The 21,636-nt window shown below is 38.4% G+C and overlaps 1 protein-coding gene across 3 annotated transcripts in view; it reads right to left on the bottom strand.

The window, feature by feature from the left end:
- VCAN (versican) overlaps positions 1-21,636 on the bottom strand; it is a 115,160-nt gene that overhangs the window by 84,678 nt on the left and 8,846 nt on the right. For all 3 annotated transcript variants that reach the window (XM_081232754.1, XM_081232756.1, XM_081232755.1), the window contains exons 2-5: positions 18,350-18,425; positions 6,126-6,503; positions 2,338-2,512; positions 2,126-2,253 (exon numbers count right to left, since the gene is read on the bottom strand). In XM_081232754.1, coding sequence (XP_081088880.1) covers positions 2,126-2,253; positions 2,338-2,512; positions 6,126-6,503; positions 18,350-18,419 — 751 coding nt within the window. In that variant the 5' untranslated portion in view covers positions 18,420-18,425. The remainder of the gene's footprint in view (positions 1-2,125; positions 2,254-2,337; positions 2,513-6,125; positions 6,504-18,349; positions 18,426-21,636) is intronic.

Genomic DNA, 21,636 nt, shown 5'->3' with positions numbered 1-21,636 from the left:
AAATATGTGGAACAATTATCCCAAGTAAATACACAACTGTATGAAATACAGTTGGCTTACACTGGACGAGAGACTGGTTTGACCAATACCAGTTGCCCTAGAAGTGGCGATGTTTATGGAGGTGTTCCTGTATGACTAATAAATCCTTCTCATTGTGGTGTACGCATACATCCTCAGAATGACTCTTCTGACAGAGGTCAATTTTCCCTGAACGCTAGTTTTGATCCTCTGAACAGATTTTGGGAAAGCAGCTCTCAGTGGGTACAATGTGGCTAGGAATCCTTGGTAGGGCTTTTACCACCAAGACCTGTCAAAAGTATCTCACACAGAATTTGTACAGGGCAAGGAATTTCTGGAACTTCTGCAGAAGCAGAAAGTCCTCTGGCCTTCAAAGAAGTTAGGGATTCTGCAGCCTTAGAGACTGGGGTTTCAGTAGCTCTCTCAGGATAAGACTGAAGAAGAGACATGCAGAGGGGCCCCTAGGTGCTCCTTCCGGGAGCATTGTAAATACTTAAGCCTGTCTTTCCATCAAGGAGTCTGGCTTGTGATGCTTATTCATATTGGGATCAAATTGGCCATGGATTTATACTTGAAAACCACATTTCAATTATATTTGGTAAAGATCTTTTAGGTAATTAGAAGTTATGTATACTTTTTCAGAAACTATCTCTGGTTTAGTTCCAGCATTACCAGTGTTCCAGAAATTTTTATAACTATCACTCTAATAGACATTATTCCAAAGGAGAACCACAGTGATAAAACAAATTCCACCTAGTGAATTTGAATACAAATTTCCATCTTACTGAGATAGCAGTAACAAATTTATTTCCTAGAACCAGAATCCCACCAACCATCTCCTATTCTATGAAAAAAGTTAACTAAATTTAAAATAAAATTAAATTTAAAGGAAGGAGCTAAGCTATATCTATCTATCTATATCTCATAGCATGGATTTTACATATCTTTTCCCTTTGTCCTTGTAAAAAATGGAAATTGTTAGTATCAAAGTTATGGTTTAGAAAACACATTTATCAGTCTTAAATAATAGTTATAATAAGAATGTTAAGATGCTAGAGAACCACACTTAGCAGCTTTCTTGCAAGCAGGCCATCCTATTCAAATTTAGGGCATTAGGCAAATATAAGCTGCTTATTTTCTAGCTTTCAGTCTCTGAGGTTGTTTTTTCAATTCATAGAATCATAGAATTTTAATGTTGGAAGGGACTATGGAAGTTATCTAGTCCTACTTCCTTATTTTACACATAAGAAAATTGAGATCATTTTTTTCTGTGGAGCCAGCCAAAATTAAAAGTATAACTCAATGTAATACTTCTATTTATATATTTAGGCTTCTAAGATACCTGTTGCTACAAATGAAATTCCACTTCAAAAGTCACAGAAATTTCTATTCTTATAATAAAACTGCATTGTGTCCTTAGATTACATCACCACAAGAGAACTCAAACTTGTCTCTAAGAATCTAACTCATGCTAAGTGAGAAATGATAGTGCCAGAATCAATCAGACTCTAAGCATCTCTAAAGCGAGGCTTATATCTTACTCGGCTTCATAGTCCTAAGTACGAGCAGAGTACCTATCACACAGTAGGTGTTTTCTTTTAATGTGTTCATTGGTTGAATGAATGAATGATTGCTCTAAATATTAGTGTAGCAAAGTGAACACAAGGAGAAGCAAACCATGAAAATCCTTCCTGGGCTAGTTTGCCTTACTCAGCTGCACTTCGGGGTGTTTATCAGCACTTGGATTCACAGTGGTTTGTCATCACAGGATTTTACCTGAAGTTCTTACAAGAATAGGTACCACCCTTACAGGTTTCTATTCTTAATGCTCTAAAAGTGTATTGGAAACAGTCCAATGGCAGCATGACTGAAAGCAAACCTGCCATTAACTAAAGACATTTCAAACCTACATAACCATTTACACAGCCCTCGTTCTCTTTCCACTTTAATTTAAGCTTATTTCACCACAGAATCATACGGTTATTTAAACTAAATGTTGCTGTTTGGAATCCAAACAAGCATGAAGACTTGCTCTATCCCCACGTGCTCCCAGTCTTTCCTCAATTTTCTTAGGTCAAATGAAGCTATAGAAATTTGAACATCTTACCATCTATATGGTCCACGTAACAATACACATCATAAGTTTCATGCGTAGCACGGAGTCCGTAGGTCCTGACTCCTTCCTTCCCCATCATATCTCCATAACAGCCTTCTCGGGGAGCCCGGATGGGATACCTGGGGAAATAAAGGACTAGTAGGTAGCACTTTATTCTCGCTCCAAATAGATGAATTAAAGCTGGTGGCCCCCAGACTGCTCACCTAACGCTCTGATCAGCCAGCCAGCCTGCGTCACATTGCTCAAATCCATCTTCATAGGCTGCATATAGCTGCTCTGGGGTTGCTATGACAGCCCCAACATCCAAACAAGCCTTTTGTGCCATCTCAAAATTCAGAGTGTACCTGCTGGTCGCTGCCCTGTAGTGAAACACAACCCCTGCAAAGATAGCAGCAAACAATTATGGGCAAGTTCAAGTCTCCCACCATACTATGCAGTTTCTCATTGGAGTAATTCATCAAATTACTTGCTAACTCGGTAATAACATCATGATACTTCTTTATTTTTACTTTATTTTATGTAGCATTATGCAAAATTATGGTGATCTGAGGAGCCCCAGAAATGTTGTTCACTTAGGTGTTCTATTCTGCTCCATTAGAGAGTTTCAAGAATTTTCTGTTCCCATGTAAACAATCTTAAAAAAAAAAAGATTTAAGTCACTAAATCCCAAATGGTGACTAGTTGTCCTAATTGCAGGTAGTATTCAGGCTATTATGGGAACCTTGGACAATTAAATGGAGTAGGTGCTGCCACAGATACAAAGAGTTAAGGGGGCCACAAGATCAACTTCTCCTACTTCATGTTTTTACTCAGGGCCAACTCAATAGAAGCACATGGAGCCTTCACCAGCACTACTTCCTACAAACATGAAGCACTGTAAAACTTACTTCCAGAGACAATATACTAAAATGGAAAAGATGCTGGACTAGGTATGAGTGAGAAGGCCTGTTCCAATCTCTAATTTGCTCCTTAATCATACATAAGTCTTAATTTCCCCCTTCATAAAGTATAACTAATATTGCTTAGGTTATTTGATTGATAGGAAGGTCAAATTAGATAAAGAATTTAAAAATGTTGGATAGGCTGCTGTGATAAATGTTTATCATATTCATAATTTAGGGTCTCCACTTTGACAGGTAAGATGTATGATTTTTATCCCAAAGGAGGCCTGAAATAAAATTCTCCAGACTCCCATGGGCAGAAGCCAGGCATCCTGATATGTGCCTCAAATTCCACTTCGTTGTATTTTAGGAGTTACATAAACTAGTGGTTCTTTTTTTTTTTTTTTTTTTTTTTTTTTTTGCGGTACGCGGGCCTCTCACTGCTGTGGCCCCTCCCGTTGCGGAGCACAGGCTCCGGATGCGCAGGCTCAGCGGCCATGGCTCACGGGCCCAGCGGCTCCACGGCATATGGATCCTCCCGGACCGGGGCACGAACCCGTATCCCCTGCATCGGCAGGCGGACTCTCAACCACTGCGCCACCAGGGAGGCCCAAACTAGTGGTTCTTGAACTGTGTCTCAGGGCTCAAAGAATTGTCAAAGGCCTGAAGAAAGAGCAGCTGAGGGGGTGGAGCTTTGGTCCTCTTCTCCTACTTTACCAAAAGCATCTCCATTTTTAACTGGAGTAAATATGGTGACTCATTTTCATAAAAGAGCAAAGTGAGTCAAGCAGATGTGCCTAGGAAGTCACTGGAAAATAGAATTTGGGGTAATTGGGTCTTATGGATGAGATTTTATTGAGTCATATCATTTAAGACCACTTTTTTGTTAGGTGGAATTAATTTTGGTTTCCAAGATATCTTCTACTCTCCTTTTATTCCTAGTAATTTCCTGGAGTTGACAAGTCTCTCTCTCTCTTTTTTTTTTTTTTTTTTTTTTTTTTTGCGGTAGGCGGGCCTCTTACTGTTGTGGCCTCTCCCCTTGCAGAGCACAGGCTCCGGACGCGCAGGCTCAGCAGCCATGGCTCACGGGCCTAGCCGCTCCGCGGCATGTGGGATCCTCCCAGACCGGGGCACGAACCCGTGTCCCCTGCATCGGCAGGCGGACTCTCAACCACTGCGCCACCAGGGAAGCCCTCTCTCTCTCTCTTTCTCTCTCTCTTACAGCCTGACTTCTAGCTATAAGACTGTCTCCCACATGCCTATCCTTAGATTGTCTCTCTCTTCCAAAACAGGTATGTGCCAATAAAATATCTACAGGGAACAGACTAGCCATGTCATAAATAAGCACCTCTGATCAGTGTCAATACAGAAAGACCTGCAGAGGCACCAAGTAGATGCATTGACAACTAACATTCATTTTCCCATTTCTGATATTGCAAAGAAAAAACTGATCAAATGCCTTTCATAAAATCTGTAGCTTTGTAGAATGACTCTAAAATTACCAGGAGGTATATATGGTGCTATCTAGTAAGTATGAAAGATAGTTTATAATGATCTCTAAGGTTTAAACCAGACTTTGAATGGTTTTAAATTAGTCTTATGTTGATCAAAGCTTCAAATAGCCTTCTTGGTAATTAAAAATCTTCCATGTGCACTGAAGATTGGTAGTAAGGGGGCACAAAGGGGCCTCCATGACCAAGGCAGGGAATACCAGGCTGTATAAGTATCTGCAATTGCTGGGATAATTTGAAGACCTCATGGGGCTAAGGAGATTAAGTGGAGGATTTTCATTGTTTCAAAGGGGGCAAGGGGCAAATCCACTGCTAATTCTTTAATGATGAAAATTGTAAGAAGTTGTAAACTTCTTGTGGGATTTTAAAAACATATATGTATATATATATTTATATGCAATGTGTATCTAACACCATATATATCTATATATATATCTATATATATATATATATAGATATATATATCATGTATGTTACATTATACAAAAAGAGGAAGAGAGAGATCAGTAGAAAAAACAATACTAGACAAACCAAAGTAAGTGATAAAAGGGTTAAAAGAGCAAAGAGCCCAGGGTGTTTAGTGGATGCCTGGAAAACATAAAAATAGATTTATAGAAGGGAGCAATAGAATCTGAATGGAAAAGGATGTTCAGAAAATTAATCTGTCACATCTGAAATTCAAAATATTTCCTTTTGGCTACGCAAGAAAGAGTTTTAATAAAACCCTTTGTATATATTTCTGAAAGGTAAATATTTTATAGGGAAGTGGAGGGTTGGAAGAAAAATCTGTTCCATCATGTCTGGGTATTAGAATTTTGCTTAATAACTTGCCAAAATATTTTTCTTCCAAGAGCTATGGCATTATGTGTGTACCCAATTAAAGCAATTTTTCTTTGCTTTGTCTCCTAACTTAAATTCAAATGACATACAAACCACCGCTCAATGTGGGCTAAAACTAAAATGTCTCATTGCAAGACACTGGACAACAACCAGTGCATTGACCTTAAAAAAAATTCACTGAGTTCTTGTTTTGATCCAATTCAAATGTTTGAGTCCTAGCTTTCTCAAAGCACTGTGATATATACCATGGTACTTATTAGGTGCCTTATTTCTTCAATGTAAGTTAAGATATAATTTATATTTCTTAAAAGCAAATTCAAAGAATTTAATAATCATGCTAGGAGAGTGAGAAAAAGGAGGAAAGAGGTTTTTTCCTGTGTGTGTGTATGTATATATCTATATGTGTGTATGTGTATGCATGTATATGCACATATACACATATGTTAAAATTAAAACAAAATGTAGAACAGCCTTTACAGTCTTAAAAAATAACCACTGATGGGTCTCAATAATGAAGTAATGACTCTTGAGCTATAAACCATGTCTTGAGGTATTCATTATATCTAGTATAAAGTCACCTTCCTTGATTCCTGAACAAATAACAGTTCATTTTTTGTGAAAGACATGGACTGTTGTGTTGATTGATTTTTTTCCCCTTGTCCAAACCCTGAGCAATGGCTACTTTTGAATATTGTTTCACCACATTTCTGAACCAGGTATCGTGTTATACTACCTTCTTCTAGATTCCCAAAGCCTTACCCTCCACAGCCAATGACACTGTGTCCTGTGTGTCTTCAATCCCATACATGACGTCGCAGCGGTAGAGGCCTGCATCACTGGCCAGCAGTTTGACCATGGTGAGTGAGGCATCGCCCACGTCCTCGGGATATGTAGGCACCGACACTCTCCCTTTGTAGCCCTGACCAATCTTGATATTCCCATTTTGGGCCACGAGAACAGTAGTCTCCTTTAAATCTTTTCCATTCTTGTCCAGTTCAATCTTAGACCATTTGATTCGGAGAAATTCGCTGGTGGTGTTGTAACTGGGTGGTAAGGTAGGCATGGTTGAAAAATGACAAGGTAGGTTGACTTTTCCAGAGAGGGAGCCCTTAACAGGTGGGCTTTTTCCCACTTTGACTAGAGGAAAGAGAAAATACTAAATTAACAAACTGAGTCTATTAAATATGTGAATGGATAAGAACCATTACAGGGGGTTGGTTACATCCTCAATATGTGAAATAATTAGAATGATTTTATATACAGAGAATAGTACACAATTTTAGTAATGTTTTATAACAAAGACAGGGATTAATAATGCTTATTTTTTTATGTGCTAAAAATATGGCATTCATTTTAAAGTATTTGTAACTTAGTGTTTAACATGAACAAAATAAGTGATAAAATAAGGCAAGTGTAGGGAGACAAGCAATCAAGGGCAAGAGAAGACTAGACTTAAGCAATGCAGGTTTAAAAGACTGGACCAATGTTAGGAAGAACAGTTAAAAAACAAATTTAAGTCTACAGGTCTGAAGAAGAAAAATGATTAAGATAACTGCCACATTACCTTAGAGGAAATGAAAACAACTCAAAGGGGAAGTGAAAATTTTAAAACATACTTCAGTAGACTGGAACAGGGGGAAGCCCAGAACTTGAAGAATGCTCTTTGGTTCAGTGTTTGAACCAAAGACTTTCATTGTAATGAGAAATCCAGCTGCAATCACTTTGCAGTGAAACATTACCTCTAGATTATATCCTGAGGGGGCGGGGGAGTTAGCGTCTGTTCATCTAAACTTCTAAAGTATTAATCTACAGAAGGCCTGTCTGTTTAAGCCCTTAAACTTTTAATGAGAAAGAACACATTGACTACAATTTAATACTATTACATGCAAAAACCCCACATTGTTTCACTCTTATAGGAATCTATACCTCTCTTCTCCCTTTTTCCCCCAACTTCCAGTCTCTACTAGTTGGGTAGACAATGTGTTGGTAATAAGAATAGAAATTATCATTAGTGCACAAGGAACTCCCAGTTCATGCAAATATGATGAATAGTAATAGTAGCCTCTAGGTGGAGTGAAATAATGTTAATCAACAAAATGATATGCATCTAACACTTGGTGTATTAGTGCTTAAAGGCATTAGTAACACACATCTCAAAATGGACATGCATTAGAAATGATACAGATGCTAAGGAATGAAACTTAACTTCAAAAAGATTAGATCCCATTAGGGAGATGAAGACAACAAAAAGATATTTTGTACTTTTTTGCCAAGAAGAGGGGTCCTGAGAAGGGAAGGGGTGAAAATTTTATGAACTAAAAATCTCCTAATTTATATTCATCATATGTTCTAGGAAATCCCATCTTCCTTCCTGAAGAATTATAGATCATTAACTTCACAAATAAAACATTGCTTTTTGTTTGTTTGTTTGTTTTTGCAGTACGTGGGCCTCTCACTGTTGTGGCGTCTCCCGTTGTGAAGCACAGGCTCCAGATGCACAGGCTTAGCAGCCATGGCTCAAGAGCCTAGCCGCTCCGCGGCATGTGGGATCTTCCCAGACCGGGGCACAAACCCATGTCCCCTGCATCGGCAGGCAGACTCTCAACCACTGTGCCACCAGGGAAGCCCCAAAATATTGCTTTTTAAATGGAGAATAAACATCTTTACCATCAACATCAATTATGATATAAATTATAAGACCCTTTATGGGTTCCTTTAAAATGAGTTTAAGATAAGTGACTTTCAATTCCTTAATATTTATTACTAAATTACAGTTCTTTTCACAATTTTAGAGGTATAGGGGCAGATATGAGATTCACCTCTATCTATCTGATTGGGAGGTTTCTGACACTTGGAGCATTACTCAATAACTGTGCTGTAATGAAAAAATATATTAGAACAAACTTACATCAACAGGCATTTTCCCAAGGGTTATTTATTGTTCTGGGTGTTTACAGATACAAGAAAATTAAAAGCTTCAGCTGGATGTAAATAAATATTCATGTAGAATCCAGTCTTAACAGCAGGATGAACAAAAAGCTGTGTGGCCAAGTCTTTTGTGTATGAAATCTTGGGTCGTAAGGCACTGGGTAACAAGAACTAAGTTTGCCAAATCTAAATATTTTAAGAGAGAAATTTAGTAGTTCAGAGGATAATGTTTACCAACTGTGCATGCTAAAAAAAAAAAAAAAGAAGAAAAAAACTGCTACCTGCAAGAACTTGTCTGAAACTCTGACAATGCAAGAAATAAAAATGAATGCTAACAAAAATTCACTATTCCTGGAGAGATTGGTTCAAGATGGTGGAGTAGAAGGACGTGCTCTCACTCCCTCTTACAAGAACACCAGAATCACAACTAACTGCTGAACAATTATCGACAGGAAGACACTGGAACTCACCAAAAAATATACCCCACTCCAAAGACAAAGGAGAAGACACAATGAGACGGTAGGAGGGGAGCAATCACGATAAAATCAAATCCCATAACTGCTGGGTGGGTGACTCACAAACTGAAAAACACTTATACCACAGAAGTCCACCCACTGGAGTGAAGGTTCTGAGCCTCAAGTCAGGATTCCCAATCTGGGGATCTGGCAACAGGAGGAGGAATTCCTAGAGAATCAGACTATGAAGGCTAGTGGGATTTGATTGCAAGACTTTGACAGGACTGGGGGAAACAGAGACTCCACTCTTGGAGGGCACACACAAAGGAGTGTGCTCATTGGGACCCAGGGGAAGGAGCAGTGACCTCATGGGAGTCTGAACCAGACCTACCTGCTAGTGTTGGATGGTCTCATGCAGAGGCGGGGGGGGTGTGGCTGTGGCTCACTGTGGGGACAAGGACACTGGCAGCAGAAGTTCTGGGAAGTACTCCTTGGTGTGAGCCCTCCCAGAGTCCACCATTAGCCCCACCAAAGAGCCTGGGCAGGATCCAGTGTTGGGTCACCTCAGGCCAAACAACCAACAGGGAGGGAACTAGGCCCTACCCATCAGCAGACGAGTGGATTAAAGTTTTACTGAGCTCTGCCCACCAAAGCAACAGTCAGCTCTACTCACAACCAGTCCCTCCCATCAGGAAACTTGCACAAGCCTCTTAGCTTCATCCACCAGAGGGCAGACAGCAGAAGCAAGAACTACAATCCTGCAGCCTGTGGAATAAAAACCACATTCACAGAAAGATAGGCAAGATGAAAAGGCAGAGGGCTATGTACTGGATGAAGGAAAAAGATAAAACCCAGGAAAAACAACTAAATGAAGTGGAGATAGGCAACCTTCCAGAAAAAGAATTCAGAATAACGATAGTGAAGATGATCCAGGACCTCGGAAAAAGAATGTAGGCAAAGATCGAGAAGATGCAAGATATGTTTAACAAAGATCTGAAGAATTAAAGAAGAAACGAACAGAGATGAACAACACAACTGAAATGAAAAATACACTACAAGGAATCAATAGCAGAATAACTGAGGCAGAAGAATGGATAAGTGACCTGGAAGACAGAATGGTGGAATTCATTGCTGCAGAACAGATTAAAGAAAAAAGAATGAAAAGAAATGAAGACTGCCTAAGAGACCTCTGGGACAGCATTAAACACAACAACATTCTCATTATAGGGGTCCCAGAAGGAGAAAAGAGAGAGAAAGGGCCCGAGAAAATATTTGAAGAGATTATAGTCGAAAATTTCCCTAACATGGAAAAGGAAATAGCCACCCAAGTACAGGAAGTGCAGAGAGTCCAATACAGGATAAACCCAAAGAGAAACACTCCAAGACACATAGTAATCAAATTGGCAAAAATTAAAGACAAAGAAAAATTATTGAAAACAGCAAGGGAAAAATGACAAATAACATACAAAGGAACTCCCATAAGGTTAACAGTTGATTTCTCAGCAGAAACTCTACAAGCCAGAAGGGAGTGACATGATATACTTAGAGTAATGAAAGGGAAGCACCTAAAACCAAGATTACTCTACCCAGCAAGGATCTCATTCAGATTTGATGGAGAAATCAAAAGCTTTACAGACAAGCAAAAGCTAAGAGAATTCAGCACCACCAAACCAGCTCTACAACAAATGCTAAAGGAACTTCTCTAAGTGGAAAACACAAGAGAAGAAAAGGACCTACAAAAACAAACTCAAAACAATTAAGAAAATGGCAATAAGAACATACTTATCAATAATTACCTTAAACGTGAATGGATTAAATGCTCCAACCAAAAGACACAGGCTTGCTGAATGGATACAAAAACAAGACCCATACATATGCTGTCTACAAGAGACCCATTTCTGACCTAGGGACACATACAGACTGAAAGTGAGGGGATGGAAAAAGATATTCCATGCAAATGGAAATCAAAAGAAAGTTGGAGTACCAATACCCATATCCGATAAAATAGACTTTAAAATAAAGAATGTTACAAGAGACAAGGAAGGACACTACATAATGATCAAGGGATCAATCCAAGAAGAAGATATAACAATTATAAATATACATGCACACAACATAGGAGCACCTCAATACATAAGGCAACTGCTAACAGCTATAAAAGAGGAAGTCAACAGTAACACAATAATAGTGGGGGACTTTAAAACCTCACTTACATCAATGGACAGGTCATCCAAATAGCAAATTAAGCAGGAAATACAAGCTTTAAATGACACAATAGGACAGATAGATTTAACTGACATTTATATGACATTCCATCCAAAAACAGCAGTTTCCACTTTCTTCACAAGTGCGCACAGAACATTCTCCAGGATAGATCACATCTTGGGTCACAAATCAAGCCTCAGTAAATTTAAGAAAATTGAAATCATATCAAGCATCTTTTCGGACCACAACACTATGAGATTAGAAATGAATTACAGGGAAAAGAACGTAAAAAACACAAACACATGGAGGCTAAACAACACGTTACTAAAGAACCAAGAGATCACTTAAGAAACCAAACAGGAAACCAGAAAATACCTAGAGACAAATGACAATGAAAACACGATGACCCAAAACCTATGGGATGCAGCAAAAGCAGTTCTACGAGGGAAGCTGATAGCTATACAAGCCTACCTCAAGAAACAAGAAAAATCTCAAATAAACAATCTAACCTTACACCTAAAGGAAGTAGAGAAAGAAGAATAAACAAAACCCAAAGTTAGCAGAAGGAAAGAAATCATAAAGATCAGAGCAGAAATAAATGAAATAGACACAAAGAAAACAATAGCAAAGATCAATAAACTAAAAGCTGGTTCTTTGAGAAGATAAACAAAATTGATAAACCTTTACCCAGACTCATCAAGAAAAAGAGGGAGAGGACTCAAATCAATAAAATTAGAAATGAAAAAGAAGTTACAACAGACACCACAGAAATACAAAGCATCCTAAGAGACTACTACAAGCAACTCTATGCCAATAAAATGTACAACCTGGAAGAAATGGACAAATTCTTAGAAAGGTATAACCTTACACGACTGAACCAGGAAGAAATAGAAAATATGAACAGACTAATCACAAGTAATGAAATTGAAACTGTGGTTAAAAATCTTCCAACAAACGAAAGTCCAAGACCAGATGGCTTCACAGGTGAATTCTATCAAACATTTAGAGAAGAGCTAACACCCATCCTTCTCAAACTCTTCCAAAAAATTGCAGAGGAAGGAACACTCCCAAACTCATTCTATGAGGCCACCATCACCCTGATACTAAAACCAGACAAAGATACCACAAAAAAAGAAAATTACAGACCATTATCACTGATGAATATAGATGCAAAAATCCTCAACAAAATCCTAGCAAACAGAATCCAACAACACATTAAAAGGATCCTACACCATTATCAAGCGGGATTTATCCCAGGGATGCAAGGATTCTTCAATATATGCAAATCAATCAATGTGATACACCATATTAACAAACTGAAGACGAAAAACCATATGATCATCTCAATAGATGCAGAAAAAGCTTCTGACAAAATTTAACACCCATTTATGATAAAAACTCTCCAGAAAGTGGGCATAGAGGGAGACTACCTCAACATAATAAAGGCAATATATGACAAACCCACAGCAAACATCATTCTCAATGGTGAAAAACTGAAAGCATTTCCTCTACAATCAGGAACAAGACAAGGATGTCCACTCTTGCCACTATTATTCAACATAGTTTTGGAAGTCGTAGCCACGGCAATCAGAGAAGAAGTAGAAATAAATGGAATACAAATTGGAAAAGAAGAAGTAAAACTGTCATTGTTTGCAGATGACATGATATTATACGTAGAGAATCCTAAGGATGCCACCAGAAAACTACTAGAGCTAATCAATGATTTTGGTAAAGTTGCAGGATATAAAATTAATGCACAGAAATCTCTTGCATTCCTATACACGAATGATGAAGAATATGAAAGAGAAATTAAGGAAACACTCCTATTTACCATTGCAACAAAAAGAATAAAATACCTAGGAATAAACCTACCTAGGGAGAGAAAAGACCTATATGCAGAAAACTATAAGACACTGTTGAAAGAAATTAAAGATGATACCAACAGATGGAGAGATATTTCATGTTCTTGGATTGGAAGAATCAATATTGTGAAAATGACTATACTACCTAAAGCAAACTACAAATTCAATGCAATCCCTGTCAAATTATCAATGGCATTTTTTTACAGAACTAGAACAAAAAATCTTAAAATTTGTATGGAAACACAAAAGACCCTGAATAGCCAAAGCAGTCTTGAAGGAAAAAAATAGAGCTGGAGGAATCAGACTCCCTGACATCAGACTATACCACAAAGCTACAGTAATCAAGACAATATGGTACTGGCACAAAAACAGAAACATAGATAAATGGAACAGGATAGAAAGCCCAGAGATAAACCCATGCACCTATGGTCAACTAATCTATGACAAAGGAGGCAGGGATATACAATGGAGAAAAGACAGCCTCTTCAATGAGTGGTGCTGGGAAAACTGGACGACAACATGTAAAAGAATGAAATTAGAACACTCCCTAACACCATACACAAAAATAAACTCAAAATGGATTAGAGACCTACATGTAAGGCCGGACATTATAAAACTCTTAGAGGAAAACATAGGAAGAACACTCTTTGACATAACTCACAGCAAGATCTTTTTTGATCCTCCTCCTAGAGTAATGGAAATAAAAGCAAAAATAAACAAATGGGACCTAATGAAACTTCAAAGCTTTTGCAAAGCAAAGGAAACTACAAACAAGACGAAAAGACAACCCTCAGAATGGGAGAAAATATTTGCAAATGAGTCAACGGACAAAGGATTAATCTCCAAAATATATAAACAGCTCATGCAGCTCAATAGTTAAAAGACAAAAAAACCCAATCAAAAAATGGGCAGAAGACCTAAATAGACATTTCTCCAAAGAGGACATACAGATGGCCAAGAGGCACATGAAAAGCTGCTCAACATCACTAATTATCAGAGAAATGCAAATCAAAACTACATTGAGGTATGACCTCACACCAGTTAGAATGGGCATGATCAGAAAATCTACAAGCAACGAATGATGGAGAGAGTGTGGAGAAAAGGGAGGGAACCCTCTTGCACTGTTGGTGGGAATGTAAATTGATACTGCCACTATGGAGAACAGTATGGAGGTTCCTTAAAAAACTAAAAATAGAATTACTATATGACCCAGCAATCCCACTACTGGGCATATACCCAGAGAAAACCATAATTCAAAAAGACACATGCACCCCAATGTTCATTGCTGCACTATTTACAATAGCCAGGTCATGGAAGCAACCTAAGTGCCGATCAATGGACGAATGGATAAAGAAAATGTGGTACATATATGCAATGGAATATTAGTCAGCCATAAAAAGGAACGAAATTGGGTCATTTGTAGAGACATGGATGAATCTAGAGACTGTCATACAGAGTGAAGTAAGTCAGAAAGAGAAAAAGAAATACTGTATATTAACGCATATATGTGGAACCTAGAAAAATGGTACAGATGAACCAGTTTGCAGGGCAGAAATAGAGACACAGATGTAGAGAACAAACGTATGGACACCAAGGGGGGAAAGCAGCGGTGGGTGGGGGTGGGGGGGTGATTAATTGGGAGATTGGGATTGACATGTATACACTTATGTGTATAAAATTGATGACTAATAAGAACCTGCTGTATAAAAAAATAAAAATAAAATAAAATTCAAAAAAAAAATAATTGCTTTAAAAAAAATTCACTATTCCCACCAGATAGTTTGTTGTCTAAATGAATACAGCAAGGGAGAAATCTCTGAACAATGAATGATCAGTTATGTTTCATTCTCTGCCAATAAATTCTGCAGAGCAAGGATGATGCAAATTCTATCTACACAATTTGAACAAACACACACACACAGACCTTGGCCAAATAATTGTCAGAGTGAGTATAGGGGAATTTATCACCCTCTCAAGTATTAATGTCACTCTCTTGTTCATTCATTTACTAATAACTGTGCATGGCTGCATTTATTAATATTAGAGGAATATCCAAATAACTGGGTGAATGCTAGATAATCAATATAAAGGGTATTTTTAAAGCAAAGAGCTCTTCATGCATTAAAATAAATCCAGAAACCAATAGACAGAGTGTTCATTAGTTATTGACCTTTTGCATGCCTAGACATAAATAGAGAAAACCTTAAGATAAGAGTACTCGTGTTGACTCAACTAGTTACTGCTCTGTGATTCACTATGAACTTGGCAAACCTGTTTCATATGGATCTTACATTTTCAATTTTTACCCCTCACATGAAAAAGTAAAAATTCTTCTGAAATTAGCCCCAAACTAATGACATCTCTTAACAGTGATTGCAGATTTGCAAAGAACTTGATGCTTGGGATAAAGTACAATACAGTGGTTGAGAGCATGGACTGTGGAGCCAGACTGCCTGGGTTCACCTCCAGGCTCAATCACTAAATTGATGTATGATCTTCTACATTAGCTATGTCTCTAAATCTTTTGGTATTGCAATTTCCTCATTTGCCAAATGGGGAGAATAAAAGCATGTGTCTCATCGGAGAGCTAAGATTAAAAAAGGTTAACAAAGTAAAATACTTAGAACGAGGCCTAATGTAGAAATCACTCAATACTGTTAGCTATTACTACTATTTTAAAATACCATCAAGGAGCTATACCATAAGTGTTTGTTCGTTTCCCTACTGTTTGTATGAGTTCTTTCTTTGTTTTAAGTGGAGGGTTAGTTGCCCTGTTCCTCAAGGTTCTCCCACTACTTTCTCTATAATTCCCTCCTATTACTTCCCACCCAAACCAACTCCTTTTCTCTATCTCCTTTCTATGTCTTCCTTCTTCACTGGATGCCGCTGTCCTTTCCTCTCTGTGACCTTCAACCTTTACTTCCTGAAAACGCTGAAAAGGACAGCTCCTGGGCTCTTGGATTGGTGGAGCCTAGACTCTAACGGCCATCCAGGTCATTCACTGTGGTATTCACACATTGTTTATTTATTCATTCACTTATTCACTCAACACATAAATTGATTAAGTGCTAGCAGTGTGTCAGGAACTCTGCTAGAAAATAAAAAACAGCTCTCTTGAAGCTACACTCCCCTTGGGAAGAAAAATGAAGCATAACTTATCATAGCGAGTGGTATGGGCTATAACAGATGTCACAGCACAGGGGACAATGGGAACATAGAGAAAGGGCTTTTAAATTGGCTGGAAAGGGGAATGAGAGCCATGTCCGAAGTCAGCTCGCCCTTGATTCCTCTCTTGCCCTCACCACACCACATCCAATCCATTTGTTGGTCTGAATCCTCCATCTCCATGTTGGAGAGATGAGAATTCACTTCTCTCCAGCTCTTCTGCCACGCCCCCATTTCACACACAGGTGACCACAATAACCTCCTAAATGATCTCCCTGCTGCCACTCTTGCTCTCCTACAATCAAATCTACATAGAATAGCAAACATGGAACTTTGAAAACATTCATCAACTCATGTCTTTCACCTGCTGAAACCCTTCAGCGCTTCCTTCAGTGCTTCCTGGAAACAAAATCTAGTCATTTCTAAAGCTACAATGCCCTATATATATAAGAAATGTAACAGAGGTAAAGCTCACACACTCCTGGGACAGCCTTGGTTTATCTCCCAGTTCTGCTACTTACTGGTTGTGTGGCTTTGAGCAACTCTCTTAGGTTCTCAGTTTCCTCTATGGATAATGAATGTTTCAATATGCTAATGTTAAGCATTAAAACTGTTCTTGGCTCATAGGAAGCTCTTTTCTAAGTATTAGATATTGTTACTATTTATATGAACTGACCTCTGACTATCTCTCTGTCTGTATCTCCTACTTTCTTCCTGATCACTGCTCTCCAACTACAGTGAACTTTCTGTTGTTCAAACACACTATCTAACTTGGGCCAGATCTTAGCTGGCTGGCTCTTCCTCATCATTCCCACATCAGTTTAAGTATGACTTTCTCAAAGACCCTTTATCCCCCCCCGCCCCCCACCCTATGCCATTTCCTATGATGTCATTCTGCTTTATATTCATCTATTCGGAAGTACTTGGATTGTTTGTTTACTTGTTTATCGCTTACCTCAGGTAACTAAGGAGATTAGGTTTAATGAAATCCAAGACTATGTATGACTCATCCACCGATATATCCCTGGAGACCCAGACTAACATATAGCACACAGAATGTATTCAAACAACACTGTCAATGGATGGATAAATGAATGGATAGGTAGAAGGATGGATGGATGAATAGATGGAATGATACTTAAATTTTGAGTCTTAAGAATGAACTGAAGTGGAACTGTAGAGAACAAGAGAAGGGACTGTCAAGCAGAAGGAACTGCATGTAAAAAAAAAGGGATTAAGAAGGTCTATGAATGGAATTGTAAATTCTTGCAGAGACCAGAAGCATAGAGTGGGTATGAGAAAGAAGTGGAAGCTGAGTCTGGAGAGACCCTTGATGGGAGCAGATCACTGAAACTCAGCACAGTATCTTTTTCCATAGACCAGAGTCCACAAATTTGGAATCACAGAACCTTCATTAGATGGATATATAATTTACAGCTAACAAAAACAGTGGATGTGTACTTATCCAGTTACTAGAAAGGGGGTGGGGAGAAGAGGAGGGAAGGGAAGGGAAGGGAAGGGAAGGGAAGGGAAGGGAAAGGAAGGGAAAGGAAGGAAAGGGAAGGGAAGGGAAGGGGAGGGGAGGGAAGGGAAGGGAAGGGGAGGGGAGGGGAGGGGAGGGAAGGGAAGGGAAGGGGAGGGGAGGGGAAGGGAGGGAAGGGAAGGGAAAGGAAGGGAAGGGAAGGGGAGGGGAGGGGAAGGGAGGGAAGGAAAAAAGAAATGGAGGTGGGGGAAAAACTTGGCTATCAGCCCTCTCTCTATCTTCTTTACTTTTTTCAAACTCTATCCTCCTGAATGTTTAGTAGTCTTTTTTTTTAATATAGAAAATTTTTGAGCAGTGTTGAAGAAAGCAGAACTTAAAAATATGCCCAGGGCCTCCCTGGTGGCGCAGTGGTTGGGAGTCCGCCTGCCGATGCAGGAGATACGGGTTCGTGCCCCGGTCTGGGAGGATCCCATATGCCACGGAGCGGCTGGGCCCGTGAGCCATGGCCGCTGAGCCTGTGCGTCCGGAGCCTGTGCTCCGCAATGGGAGAGGCCACAACAGTGAGAGGCCCGCATACCGCAAAAAAAAAAAAAAAAAAAAAAAAAAAATGCCCAGCCCCACATGTGAGCCTTTTTGCACAGTCTGAAAGTAATCTGGGAAGTTACTGAAAGCCCACTTGCTTCTTTAGCACCTGGTTCATTATTTTGTTATGATTGATTTATTTAAAACCACTGTTTTCAACCTAATAATATTTTAGCTAAAAGTGTTCAGCAATGAATAGATCAAAATTCATCCTTTATTTTAATGATTCCATAATCCCATTCCATGCCCCAGTACTTCAATTTTTATTTCAATTAGTCCTAAAAAAACTGTTAACACACTCACCTTTCTGTAGTGCATGGGTTGCTATTAAGGTAGAGCACATCCATAAGATGCTCTTTATATTTATCAACATCTTGTCCTAGAAATGAAGAAAAACACAAAGTAAATCATAAGCATTCAGGTTTGTGGGAGGCCATACATCACATTCTATTTGTGCATTATAGGTAATAAGAGTACAACAAGCAGCTCCTCTTGGATTGTAAAAACAGGAGGAGACTTGCAATAGGAGAAGTTGTCCCAACACTTTAAATTATTAGTTTGACTCTCACCCAATGTGGTAGTTACCAAAATAATCCCAGAACCCAAACTGGGGACATATAACAATGTGGATGTGTGGGGCAACCACAACAGGGTAGGCTGTTGGAAGAACAATATAGACCACAGCCTAAGTAACTAGTGGCTAGGAGCTGGCACAAGGAGGGAGGGGCGACCACAAAATCTATTTAGAAACAGGAAGTTGGTCATAGATGGAGCAAGAGAAGATGGGGAAGTAATTGAGAGAGATGTTAAAAGAAAGGGATTCACATCAAATGTGAGGTAGGAGGAAACCCATTGGTGGTTCATGCACATGGTATCAGAACAGAGAACAAGGATCTCAGCAGGCTTTTTAAAGCACAAACTCAATTTAGTTTCTAGGAGGCCGAGCAAACAAAATAAATATTTTATAAGAAGCTGTTAATTACAGAAAAGGCCAGTGCTTGCCATGAGCTTTAAAGCAGTTTCAACTGTCTGAGGGTAAAGAATGAAAGAAAACACCCTGTACTGAGAGTCAAGAAACCCTGCCCTGGCTTTGCCATTAATTTATTGTGTGAAGACATTTAACAAATCTGGGTCTCAGCATGGTCCCTTCCAGCTCAAATATCTATGAAGCTATCATTATGAGGAGGATAAGTACCATTGTTGGGGACCATCTAGAAATCAAAGAGCTAAGCTCAGAAGAACTGCAGAAGGTTATTTGATCTCCACAGTTATTCCCTTCTCAGTTACATTTAGGACTGTTCTATAACAACCATTGTGGATTGGCTATCCTGTAGCCATTCCTCTTTCTCTTTTCTAACAAAACTCTAATTCCATTCTAGTATCTACCCTCCTTCACACAGCCATATACTTTAATGGAACCTGGGTCAAACCCCAGCCCAAGTGGATGATCCTGATTATTCTTTGTCCATTACATTGGTCCCATTTCTTTTGCCAATGACTGGTTTTGGAATGAGTATATGATGCAATTTTGGCCAATGAGATGTGAGAGGATCTTGCATGGAGGGGTCGCTCCTGGGAAAGGTATATTCATTTTAAGAGGAGAAAAAAGGAAGTGATGGCTGCTTTTCTTCACTGGACATTATCAAGATAGGATATACCTCGTGAAACTGTTGTATCTATCTTGCACCCACGAGTATATAAGATACCCTCTGGGATGAAGCTGAGAAAGAATCAGGAGAGGCAGGGCTGAAGTGCTCAGGCATTAGACCTACAGCCAACCATAACCTTGAACTTTCTTTATAGTAGATAATTAATTCCTTTATTATTTAAACCAATAAAATCAAGGATTTTTGTTGCTTGTCGCTGAAGGCATCCTAACGGACACATATTTGAGTAGGTGCCCTGCATAACTGCCTTAGAAAATATCTAAATTGTGTATGATTTAGAAAACTTAGATTAAAAAGAAGTAAATGCTATAAGAATGAATCCAAGTCCAATTTGGGCTCAAATTCAATTTCATAATTTATGACAGCTATACCTTTACTTTTGATATTCTTCTCTACCTGATTGCTTTATTTTATATATATTGAAATAAGTGTTAGAACCTTTCTAAAAAAATTCTAGATATGTCCTGAAGACCACTTTTTTACCTAATACATTATATGTCTCATATTTCCCATCAATAGGCCATTTGACAACTCACAATGAAAAATATACAGTTGATAATCCTAAAGTAACCTTGATAATTAAGTTTATTTATCATATAATTACTGAGATATGCTAATAGATGTTGTTACACACTAACTGGGAAATTAGGTTTCTACATTTCTTTTTTTTTAATAAGATACCACAGCAAGCAGGAAGTATATACCTATATCTCAATACTATAACAATATTTCAGGGAAAAATTAAGATATCAACTTCACATACCCTACAGTTAGTTTTCAACAAAATGAAATTTTAGATTGTATCATACAATGCTATTAAAGACAGTGTATTCCATGAGTACTAACTGAATCCAAATAAGAAACTTTTCTTTAATTGTGCTTACAAACAATAATTTCTTATTGTCCTTCAAGAAAAATTTTTCTTAATTTTTTTCTTTTTTTCAGGAAACTTTTATAAGCTTACTGTTAAAAGTCTATTTCCATTGTCAAATAGCCCTGAATTCAAGTTCCAAATCTTCTGCTAATACTCTGTGATTTTGGGTAAGTTACTAACTCTCTCATTTCCAGTAGCTATTTAATAATGAAAAGCAGTACAATGAGAATTGATAAAAGAATGTATATAAAATATAGTTCAGTGATACACAGCATATTCAGTACTCAATATTTATTATTAACATTTCTAATTCAAGCTTTCTACCAGTGTTCTCTTCCTGGTTTCATATCACCAGTAGTAAAAAGAAAAGTATTTAAAGCTCTTAGATTTGAAAATTATAACCTGGGTTACTACTATAGCTGTGTACAACTTCATGCTCACAGTAAATTGTCCTATAACCTATTTCTATGTGCTCTGAATCATTATTTAGAAACATGTTTTATCTCCTATGTAGAACAGTAGGCTTCTGGAAGGCAGAGCCGGTATCACATTCAGCTTATTAATTCCCACAATATTTCACCCACAGTGCCAGCTTCAGAGTGACCCTTGAGGTAGGTTTGCTGACCAAATGTGTGACCAATGCCCTTATTTCCTATTCAGAAATACACTTTGAAGAGAAGTGTCAACAATCTCTTTAAACATGGGTGAGTGGGCCAACTAACACCTGAAATACATTTAATATTTACTGTGACTCAATAATATCTGATGTTTGTCAATATCTAGAGTGTTGGATCTTATAACAAAACCAGGGGGGAAGATGTAATCCTGACCAGGAATGGGTCTTTTGCATCCTGATCTCCTGTCCAAGGCAGATACTCAAAAGTCTAACTCTGTGCCATACTTCATCCTCACAAAAGTGGCTTTTTTTTGAGGGAGGGGAGGAAACAGTTCTTCATCTATATAACAAGTATACTCATCACTTGCTCAAGTAAGACTGTCACTAAGACAAGGCTAGGGAAGGAGCCAGTGCATTAAAAGTGCAAGGGAGA

This window comes from Mesoplodon bidens (genome assembly GCF_964165515.1).
Source record: "Mesoplodon bidens genome assembly, chromosome: 4".
In the NCBI taxonomy this organism is placed as follows: domain Eukaryota; kingdom Metazoa; phylum Chordata; class Mammalia; order Artiodactyla; family Ziphiidae; genus Mesoplodon; species Mesoplodon bidens.
Note: the sequence above shows the minus strand (reverse complement) of the source record. Positions and strands in the feature narration are given on the sequence as shown.